General features: G+C 46.0%; 1 protein-coding gene across 1 annotated transcript in view; it reads left to right on the plus strand.

Annotated features, from left to right (window-relative positions):
• The window catches only part of APOH (apolipoprotein H), a 204,785-nt gene extending 193,115 nt beyond the window's left edge, over window positions 1-11,670 (plus strand). Inside the window, exon 8 of the mRNA XM_063960836.1 lies at window positions 11,487-11,670. Coding sequence (XP_063816906.1) covers window positions 11,487-11,554 — 68 coding nt within the window. The 3' untranslated portion in view covers window positions 11,555-11,670. The remainder of the gene's footprint in view (window positions 1-11,486) is intronic.
• Window positions 11,671-11,877: the final 207 nt, after the last annotated feature.

The following is an 11,877-nucleotide window of genomic DNA, read 5'->3' on the forward strand; positions in this document are numbered from 1 at the left end:
ACTTCGGAGGACCAATGACTTGGGTCAGAACCCTTCTTGGTTAGGGCAGTAATAGGTGCCACGATGGTAGAGAATCCCTTTATGAATTTCCAGTAGTAATTTGCAAAGCCCAGAAATCGTACCGCTTTCAAAGAAAGAGGCTGAGTCCAGTCCCGGATGGCAGTGAGTTTCTCTGGATCCATACGAAGCTCCGTGCCTGAAATGATGTAACCAAGAAATGGAATAGAAGAAACCTCAAAGGTACATTTGGAAATCTTGCCATAAAGATGATTCTCTCGCAATCGAAGAAGTACCTCTTTGACCTGTATTCTGTGCTCTGTGAGATTTTTAGAAAATATCAGGATGTCATCCAAATATGCCACGACACTTAGGTATAGCATATCCCGAAAGACTTCGTTAATGAATCCCTGGAAGACGGCAGGAGCGTTGCTGAAGCCAAACGGCATTACCAGGTACTCGTAATGCCCGTCCCTGGTATTGAAGGCCGTCTTCCATTCGTCTCCCTGTCGAATACGTATCAAATTATTGATATAATCAAGCTTGGTGAACACTCGGGCTCTGCGAACTCTATTAAAGAGCTCTGTAATGAGCGGCAAAGGATACTTATTCTTAATGGTGACATCATTTAGACCACGATAGTCAATACATGGTCTTAGCCCTCCGTCCTTCTTCTTCACAAAAAAGAAACCCGCCACCGCCGGGGAGGTAGAGGGGCGGATGAATCCTTTCTGCAGATTAGACTTGATATAGTCCGACATAGTTTGGGTCTCGGGTAATGATAAGGGATAAGTGTGACCCAGAGGCGGCATTTTCCCCGGAATGAGCTCAATGGGACAGTCCCAGGGTCTATGCGGTGGTAGCAGATCTGCCGCTTGCTCCAAGTACACGTCAGAAAACTCCCGATAGGCCTCCGGAATGAGCCCTTCATCTGACTTGGAAGATACATGGAGTGGATAGACAGGGGTGAGACAATCTGAATGACAAAAAGGACTCCAAGATGTTATTTGTGTTGAACTCCAGTCGACGTGAGGGTTGTGAAGTTTAAGCCAAGGGAGGCCAAGAACCAGATCGTGGGGCATCTCCCGAATCACTAGGAACTCCAAATGTTCTTGATGCAGAGCTCCCACTTGCAGTTTGATTGGTACTGTACAGCTTGAAATCAGACCGCAGAACCAGATTGACCAAACTTTAGGTCCTCAGAGGCCAAAGTATCGAACTTGTAGAACTTTGCGAACGTGTTCGACCCAGACCAAGTTGCTGCTCGGCAGAGTTGTAATGCTGAGACACCCTGGGCAGCCGCCCAGGAAGAACCCACCTTACGAGTAGAGTGGGCCTTAGAGGACACGGCAAGCCTGTCGTAGAATACACATGCTGGATAGTGAACCTGATCCAGCGAGAGATCGTCTGTTTAGAAGCAGGACACCCAATTTTCTTGGGATCATACAGGACAAACAGAGAGTCCGATTTTCTGTGACAAGCAGTCCTCCTCACATAGATTTTTAGAGCCCGTACAACATCTAAGGACTTTGATTAAATTGAGGAGTCAGTCGCAACTGGCACCACAATAGGTTGGTTGATATGAAATGCCGACACAACCTTCGGAAGAAACTGCTGACGTGTCCGAAGCTCAGCTCTATCTTCATGGAAGATCAAGTATGGGCTTTTACATGACAAAGCCCCCAACTCCGACACACGTCTAGCAGAAGCTAAGGCCAACAAAGTGACAGCCTTCACCGTGAGAAACTTGACCTCAGCCTCTGTAGAGTCTCAAACCAGTCCGACTGGAGGATGTCACGAACAGATCACTCACCTCTGCGGGTTCTGGGGTCCATCTGTTGCCGTTGCGGTTGCTCGCGGTGCTGTGCGGCCGTGTGGGGATGCGGCGTGGTCAGCGGCAGAGGTGATGCAGGTTCTGGGAGTGCGGGGACCAAATGGCCAAAGGCACCGCTGTGTGTCTGCAGTATAGGAGGCGGCCATGTTGGAGACCAAATGAACACCTGAGAGCACTTGTGAAACACCTGTGTGTAAGTGTTAGCCAATCCCGTGCTTGTGCTGCCTTTAAGTAGGCTGGGATTATGTTACTCTGAGCCAGTGCTTTGTTGTAGCTACTCTGTACCCTAGTTCTGTGCTCTCCCTGTGGATTTCTGTGTGATCCCAGTGGTCCTGATATCGCCTTCGTTCCCAGAGGTCTGCCTGCAGCCTTCCCTGTAAGAGAACCACCAGCAACCTGCTGTGCTGTCAGTCAGTCGCTCTCCAAGTGGCAAACAACTGGATCCCTGGAGTCCCGTGAGAGGTTACCCTGTTTGTTCTGTGACTGCCTTCTATAAACACACAGCCTGTGGAAGTCTCCACTTAATCCTGTACCTCGTCTACTCATCACTGAGCTTAACCCATTCATCACCATTGTCGTCTGTTGCAGTTCTTCAGTGTTCCAAGTATAAAACAACCTGCAAGTATTCCTTTCTGTATTGTGGCCCTCATTCCGAGGTGATCGCTAGCTGCCATTGTTCGCAGCGCAGCAATCAGGCTAAAAATCGTCATTTCTGCGCATGTGTACGGGCCGCAGTACGCACGTGCGAAGTACTTTCACACAAAACTATGCAGTTTTACACAAGGGCGAGCGACGCTTTTCTGTCGCTCTGTTGATCGGTGAGTGATTGACAGGAAGTGGGTGTTTCTGGGTGGTAACTGCCCGTTTTCCGGGAGTGTGCTAAAAAACGCAGGCGTGTCAGGTAAAAACGCAGGTTTGCCTGAGGAAACAGGGGAGTGGCTGGTGGAACGCAGGGCGTGTTTGTGACGTCAAAGCAGGGACTAAACTGACTGAAGTGATCGCAAGGTAGGAGTAGGTTTGGAGCTGCTCAGAAACTGCATGAAAATTTTTACGAGCAGTTCTGCTAACCTTTCGTTCGCACTTCTGCTAAGCTAAGATACACTCCCAGAGGGAGGCGGCTTAGCGTTTGCACTGCTACTAAAAGCAGCTAGCGAGCGCACAACTCTGAATGAGGGCCTGTATCCACAGTTTTGTATCATTTAAAGACAATTGTTCACAGCTCCTCAGTTCAGCCTTTAAAATTCAGTAACAAGTCTTCACAGCTATTCATCAATGTCTGCAATATCCGTTTAACACTTCTTACAGTTTGCCACCAATCATTGCTTCATACTGGATAATTTATCATTTAATCTTCTGGCAAGTTTATCTTATTCATATGAACATTTCTTCAATGCATCTTTAATACAGAGAAAAAAATCCTTACTGAAAAGGAATATATCAGGCGCTTGTAGTTAAGCAATAATATTTAAACAATGCAAATACACATACACCTGTAAAGGCACAGTAGCTGCTCTCAAGAGGTGCTCTGAACACCTGATATACAAACCAATCTGTCTAAAATTAATTAAACAAAAGAGAGCGCATAGAGAATATATATAAATTTATTATTGGATAAAACACTTAAAGTTGTATTTATACTGATGATTTAAAACATGAATGAATGAAACCGCACAAAAGGAAACCACTGAACTAACAATGATATAGGCTTGTAATCCCAAATGATTGTGGGATTACAAGCCTATATCATTGTTAGTTCAGTGGTTTCCTTTTGTGCGGTTTCATTCATTCATGTTTGAAACCGCAAGACAGGCTGCACTTACCTCACCTCCAGAAGGTGAGGTAAGTGCAGCCACCAGAGGAGTGAAATCCTGGCCTTTGGCGACAGACGTATTCTCTGGTGCATGTGTAGATGGGATCCCGACCACTTGTCCAGGAGATCCAGCTGGAAGGACCAAGCGTGAATCCTCCTGTACTGCAGAGCCTTGTAAGAGGCCACCATCTTCCCTAGAAGGTGAATGCACTGATGAACTGACACCCGGGCTGGCTTCAGGACATCCCGGACCATTGTTTGTATCACCAACGCTTTTTCCTTTGGAAGAAACACCCTCTGCACTTCCGTGTCGAGGATCATTCCCAGAAAGGACAACCTCCTGGTTGGTTCCAAATGTGATTTTGGAAGATTCAGGATCCAACCATGTTCCCTGAGAAGCTGGGTCGTGAGAGCTATGGACCGTAACAGCTTCTCTTTGGTTGATGCTTTTATCAGCAGATTGTCCAGATATGGAATTATGTTCACCCCCTGTCTGTGGAGGAGAATCATAATTTCCGCCATCACCTTGGTGAATACCCTTGGTGCTGTGAAGAGCCCGAATGGCAGGGCCTGGAACAGAAAATGACAGTCCAACAGTGCGAATCGAAGATACGCTTGATGCGGCAGCCAAATCGGAATATGGAGGTACGCGTCCTTGATATCCAGGGATACCAGGAATTCCCCCTCCTCCAGACCTGATATCACTGCCCTTAGAGACTCCATTTTGAACTTGAACTCCCTCAGAAAGAGTTTAGTGATTTTAAGTTCAGAATGGGCCTGAACTTCTCCTGACCTCAACATAATTGAAAATCTATGGATAGACCTTAAAAGAGCAGTGCGTCACAGACAGCCCAGGAATCTCAAAGAACTGGAAGACTTTTGTAAGGAAGAATGGGCGAAGATACCTCAAACAAGAATTGAAAGACTCTTGGCTGGCTACAAAAAGCATTTACAAGCTGTGATACTTGCCAAAGGGGGCAGTACAAGGTATTAACTCTGCAGGGTGGCCAAACTTTTGCAGACACCATTTTTGTTTTCTGTTCTTTTGAAAGTGTAAATGATGGAAATAAAATCAAACCTTTTTTGACATGTTATAAGAATGTCTAATCTGTAATTTGATGCCTTTTGGAGATTTTTCCATCTTTCCTTGGCTTCTTTTTGCACATTAAAATGAATTTTTGCCTGGGGTGCCCAAACTTTCAATCCCCACTGTAGTATTAATTTTGCGATCAGCCGGCTCCTCTAAGGCGGTAGATCCTGGAACGGGTAAAACCACCTTTTTTGAGAGTCTGGATACAGACGCGTCCACTATGGGTGGGTTTTCCCATTTTTTCTTAACTTCCTCAGGGAAGGGAAAAGCAACCAGAACCATTCTAGGGATCTGAAATTTTTTCTCTGGGTTTCCCATGCTTTTTCAAATATAGCATTTAATTCTTTGGACGTAGTGAAGGTTAGCGAGGCTTTCTTATTGTCAGTGAAGTAAGCCTCCTCAACCTGCTCCGGTGTTGTAGCTTCAATATTCAACACATCCCTTATAGCCTCTATCATCAACTGCACCCCTTAAGCAAGAGATGCGGCCCCCCTAAGCACATCCCCATCACTGTCTGCTGTGTTAGAGTCGGTATCCGTGCCATCTTGCATAATCTGTGCAAGAGCACGTTTATGGGAAACTCCTGAGGGGGGCCCTGAGGTAACCGAACCGGACCAAACTGCCATAGAGTTCTGTAAAACCTGAGTTGCAGATTCATGCTGTGCAACCCTAGTAGAAATCTGAGAAATCATGGATTTGATAGAGGATAACCATTCATGCTCCCTTGCTGGTATCTGTGCTAAAACAGTGCAATCCTGATTGCATGGAATGGGATCATCCTGAGAGGACATATCCTCTGCAGCATATGACACAGAGTCCCTGGACATAGCTAATGGAGACCACAGACACTCCACACACACACAGGGGAGTACAGACAGAGTTTCACCCCCAAGAATGGCAAGAGAGACACAGAGATTAGAGCCAACCCACACACAGCGCTTTCCAGGTATAGGGAGACCCTAAACCAGCGCTGACTGTGTACCTTAATAGGTTACACAGCCTTAACACAGCCTCCCCCCCCCCTTCTACAACCCCCTGGTACCATGAGAGATAGCTGGAGTTGCTCTGGAGGGACTGCTCTTTACTGACAGCGTTTCTGTGGGCAGGAAAATGGCGCCGAACGCTGCAGGGTCCGCTCTGAGGAGAAGCTCCGCCCCCTTAATGGTGCTGTTTTCCTGCTCTTCAAAGGATTATACTGGCCTGAGGATTTATGCTGGCAGAGATCCCGGGACCCTGACAGGCTGTGTGACCAGTGTAGGGTGTAGGCGCTGGCTCAGGGCGCCCCTCACAGTGCCGCACTATGTACCACTGAACCCCGGAGCGCAGTTAGCACTGCGCTCCATACCCTGTTGCCGCCATCTTCACATCGGATCCCCGCTTGCTAGGGGGGGCGGTGACTAACTCGCCACCGATCTTCTGGCTCTGTAAGGGGGTGGCGGCATGCTGCCGGGGTGAGCGATCCCCTGTGGCGGAGAACGTTCGAACCCCTCAGAAGCTCAGTGTCCTATCAGCGGAGATAGTGACTCAGACCCCGCAGGGCGGACAAGTCTCTCCCCCCTTAGTCCCACGAAGCAGGGAGGATATTGCCAGCAGCCTCCCTGTAAAATAATAAACTCTATAATAAACTTTTACTAAAGAAGCTCTGTAGAGCTCCCCTAGCTGTGACCGGCTCCTCCGGGCACATTTTCTAAACTGAGTCTGGTAGGAGGGGCATAGAGGGAGGAGCCAGCCTACACTCTCAAACTCTTAAAATGCCGATGGCTCCTAGTGGACCCGTCTATACCCCATGGTACTAATGTGGACCCCAGCATCCTCTAGGACATAAGAGAAATATAGAGAAGCTCACCTGTGTGCAGATTCACTACAAGGTCTGGATCTGGCACGTGGATCAACTGTGCACAGAACGAAATGTGGATATTCTCCTGCATCAGGGCTGTTTCTAGCCAATTTGGCTCCCAGTGCGAGATTTAAAAATGCACACACCTATTGACATTAAAAAAATGCCCCCCCCCCCCCATAGATATAAATAAATAAAAATTGTGTTCCCAGCAAGGGGGCATGGTTTTATCAAAAATGGGTGTGGTCTCGTCTGAGAAGACGTACACCACAGTTTTTGATGCTGCACCAACAGCCACCACAGGGGAAAACAAAAGAGAAATAAACAAAACTGCTGGATAGCGCCTCAAATGATAAATATAATATAAATATATAATTGTTCTGTCACCTGCGCTGCCGTAAAACACTGTGTGTGTGTTTGTTGTAAATGAATAATGAAAAGAAGAAACGGCTGCGCAAGAAGTGGAATTACAATTGGCAATACTTAATGGGGAATAATTAATGATAAGAGCTGACGTATAATAAAGGAAAGTTTATTATATTAATAACATTAATTAAGACAATTATAGTCCAGATATAAAATTCAATAAAAACATATAAGCAAAGTTTAAATGTATCAACACCTTGATCATAAGATATGTGAGCTGCAGATCTCAGTCTGCTTAATGAAAATGGAAACCACAGAGTCCAGGGATAATTTATTACAGATGTCCACAGTTCCAAATATACAGCCAATCAATATGTGGCTGATAATAATGTCGTAGAGAATTTCACAGGCAGGTGGGTGGCTGAATAAATATGGATTGGATTACCTCTCCTAGGGCTGGTCCGTACCGAGCGTCCTCAGTATTGCGGTCCTGCAATGCCCAGTGTCCGTCTGCGCGGCAAGGAGATGAATGTGTGGTAACCAGACAACCAACAGTAAGGTGCAGTTTCAGCCACGTTCTGAAGAAAGATGTCAGCAGCCGTGTATGGGGCCGATGTATGGGGCCAGAAAGCCAGAGAGCTCTGCGGGTAACTCACTGCCTGTCAGTAACAGTCTCCACGGTGTGCTGAGAAGAATGGCTGGCGGCCGTATATTGAGCCGAGATGTAAGGCCGGTGTGGAGCCGGAATGTCTGTGGCTCAGTAGATAGCTTGAGCTGAGATATGAGGCCGATAAGGAGCCGGGATGTCTGTGGCTCAGTAAGCAGCTTGCTACCTGATGGATAAAACGATCAAGGTGTGCAAAGAGGCGGGGTTCTGACGCGTTTCGTCACAAATAATGTGACTTTGTCAAAGGTATTACCGTTGGTTGTCTGGTTACCACACACTCATCTCCTTGCCGCGCAGACGGACACTGGGCATTGCAGGACGGCAATACCGAGGACGCTCGGTACGGACCAGCCCTAGGAGAGGTAATCCAATCCATATTTATTCAGCCACCCACCTGCCTGTGAAATTCTCTACGACATTATTATCAGCCACATATTGATTGGCTGTATATTTGGAACTGGAATAAATTATCCCTGGACTCTGTGGTTTCCATTTTCATTAAGCAGACTGAGATCTGAAGCTCACATATCTTATGATCAAGGTGTTGATACTTTTAAACTTTGCTTATATGTTTTTATTGAATTTTATATCTGGACTAGAATTGTCTTAATTAATGTTATTAATATAATAAACTTTCCTCTATTATACGTCAGCTCTTATCATTAATTATTCCCCATTAAGTATTGCCAATTGTTCTTCCACTTCTTGCGCAGCCGTTTCTTCTTTTCATTAACCACAGGGGAAAAAATAATTTCCACCATATTAAGCCCCGCACAGTAATGCCCCCTGCACCATATTATGCCACACACCGCATTACATTGACACATTATGCCCTACAGTAAAGCTTCTGATTACTTTTAAATTACCTGCTCGTTGACAAAGGTTTCAAGTGCTGGGTGTCATGCTGGTTGCCAGGGGTTTCATGCTCTGGGATCCGTGCTGGTTGCGATGGGTTTCATGCTCTGGGATCCGTTTTGTACATGCAGGCCACAGGGGTGGTCTTCTGGTTGCCGGCGGCTAGCCTCCCGGCGCCCACCATACCGGCGCCGGAATCCCGACCTCCAGCATACCGACATCTTTTCTCCTTCTTGGGGGTCCATGACCGCTCTGGAGGGAGAATAGATAGCGTGGTGTGCCACCGTGCCCGCAGTGAGACTGCAAGGGGCTCATTTGCGCTCGCCCAGCTGTCGGTATGTCGGCGGTCGGGATTCCGGCGCCGGTATGCTGGTCGCTGGGACCCCGACCGCCGGCAAACCATACCACACCCGGCCACAGTACCGCCCTGAACCATATGCTTGTGGAAATAACTGTCATCATTTACAGCTGACACTGGCACTATCCAAATGTAAGAGGTGGCTCTGTATAAGTATGCCGTCAGACAGCGGCTCTATGCCTTTTGCTGAGTTCTCTCTGGGGACCTACCTGTTCCTGCATCTTTGGATGAACCAGTCTAGGCAGAGCCACGGCCGCAGTTGTCTGAGTTAGCTCTTTTGCAATGGACAATGCTGCCCCAAGGTTTCTAACATCTTCATCAACTCATCTTCCATCGGGCGTCGGATCTTTGATCTTCTCTTGGTGGGCTCTATTGTATTGAACTTTCAGCATCTTCTATCCGGTTAGATATTTAGGAGTTTTTCTCTGCTCCTTTGCGTCTCTCCAACTGAGGACTCAGGGGCTTTTTAAGTGAGGAGGGGGCCCATGTGCAGACTCCGGGTGGGCCTCCTCCTTTCCACTGCGCCACAGTCTTCGGCACTGTGCACCCGCCATGGCTCGGAGACTAATTATCTACTGCGCATGTGCACAGGCATTTTTTATGTGATTTTTTTTTCTGCGGCAGCCGTTTCCGTTGCGAGACTCCTGACAGGTAAGTATTAAAGCAATATGAGTGCAATGTGTGTGGTGTGGACCCCCTGGACCCAGGAACCCGTGTGCCCCACACACATTGCACCCATGATAGAAATGCCTATGCGAAGACTGCTGCCTTTCGCTAACTAAGATAAGCCAGCACCAGGGGGCATGGTGATGCAGCAAGCTGCGATTGAAAGCTCCAAGTCCTGCAACCTTGTGCTGGCTAATAGGAGCCAGCCTCAGGGGGCATGGCAATGACATGGCAAGCTATGGCCATCTTCGATTTGCGATGCAGCTTGCTTGCTGCGCCACTTTCGAAATGTTCCATTGTGATTACCAGTTTCAGGCCCGCCATGGTGAGTAGAGTTCTGGTGGAAACCCTGGGATCCAGGCCCGCCACCATGCATGAAGCCTCTGTTAGGCCCCGCATCCCACTGCACGCCACCTGCATTAACCCACTCCTGGCTGGATGTCTAATATGCATATTGCTGCATTGCACTGCATTAAACCTGTGTTGTTTCACATCCTTCTGTTCTACTTGGTTTAGCTATTCATCATGTGGACGGACTAACCTCCATCACACATACAGTAGCTGACACATCACAACATAGGTTCTACCAATAAATCTCATCTAATATAGACACCAACCTGATTAAAGATTATGGTTAAGAGGAGGTGGTTGCTAGCATATAAGGGGGATGGTAAGTATTGGATAACATTGTGATGGTGCAGTGACTATGAGCATAATAAAATAATAGTGAATGGCAGATCATGGTTAACACAATGACTGGATAACAATAGTAAAAGGTGCCCATACACTTGTGCAATGCCCCGCGACGCAACATCGCGGGGCATCGCATCGGCAGATCAGGTGTGATGAAATCGCACCTGAACTACCAAAGTGATTACCATGCGATCATGCCATAGATCGCATGGTAATCACGTGATGGGGACGTCACCGCCGAGTGAGAGCGGCCTCAGGCCGCTCCCGGCGGGTGCCCTTCGCATTGCGATATATTGCATGTGTTTTAAAAAAAACACATACGATCGCACTGCAATGCCATAAATATTAAGGGCAGCACATACTATTATGAGATGCGATATTCGAGCGTCGTGCTCGGGCATCGCGTCGCATGGTACCTTAAATGTGCATACAATCTTTCGATTTCTCTCATAGATGCTGTCGAAATCGAAGGATTGTATGCCATATCGCACAAATGTGTGGGCACCATAAGAGCATAACAAATATTGAATAAAATTAAGATAAAGGAATAAAATGTGAAATAAAATAGAAAATTTAAGAAATTATAATACATATAGATAATAAATATAAAATAATGAATACAAAATAATGAATTTCTAAAAACTGAAGAAAATCCAAGAATAACAAATATACGTTGGGCAAATTAAAAGATAATTAAGATATCAGCATGAGTCTCCCGTGGACTGTATGAAATGTCCCAAATGCTATTTTTTTCTATTTTGAACAATAAGAGAGACAGTTTGTAAAGAAATATGGAGAGAACAATTGAGAACCTTAAGTAGGACAGTTGGTCTGGAAGAAGATTATTATGGTCATTATTTCCGTCTCTTACCAGAATACAAAGAAGCTGACAGATTAAATGTACACCGCTGATCTGCAGTATAAAGCAGAATTATGAACTGTAAGCACTAGTGTATAAACATATCCATCAATCAAACACAGGCGTACAATATTCCCAGCCAGAAGTCAATTACAGATGATTGGACGATGGATCCGAGCACTCAACACTGAAATATTTACATTTACTTTTGGGAAGCTGAGTCTAAAATGGTCAGAATTTAAAAATGTGGTTGTATAAATAATGGATGCAGAAGACAATTAACTGCCATGTGTATCTGACTTATGTTTGTGTCAAATAGTCACTAATGGACCATTATTTCAGAAAGCTCAGTTATTAAGGCACAAACTCACTGTTTTCTCACTTCAATGAAAATTAATGGACTCTTAGCTCCTGTATGTTAACTGAATCTGAACTTTCTCTCTCTGCCTTACAGAACCTGGAGTATTCTCAGTATTTTCCACTGATCCATCAAAGATGACTCCCTGCACACAGCAAGCTTAATGTTAACTATATATTTTTTATAATTGCTTGTAATTAAACACTAAACCTTTTAATTGTCACTGAATTCTGTTGAATTTGTATTTACATTAATTGTTTATTAAAAATAGTGAACAAATCTTGAATGTGCAGTTCTAAATCATTTTCTTAGCTCATAGATCAATGCATTTATCTGTAAGAAGCATACATGGGACTTAATGCAGGGCGGCACGCAATGCCGCTGTTCATGGAGTAGAGTTTGCTACTTCACGTGCATGTGAATCCCTAAAAACTCCTACTGCGCATGCATTAGACAGTGCACACACGGGGCGTGGCCTGGACGCAGA

Source organism: Pseudophryne corroboree, chromosome 3 (genome assembly GCF_028390025.1).
Source record: "Pseudophryne corroboree isolate aPseCor3 chromosome 3, aPseCor3.hap2, whole genome shotgun sequence".
Taxonomy (NCBI): domain Eukaryota; kingdom Metazoa; phylum Chordata; class Amphibia; order Anura; family Myobatrachidae; genus Pseudophryne; species Pseudophryne corroboree.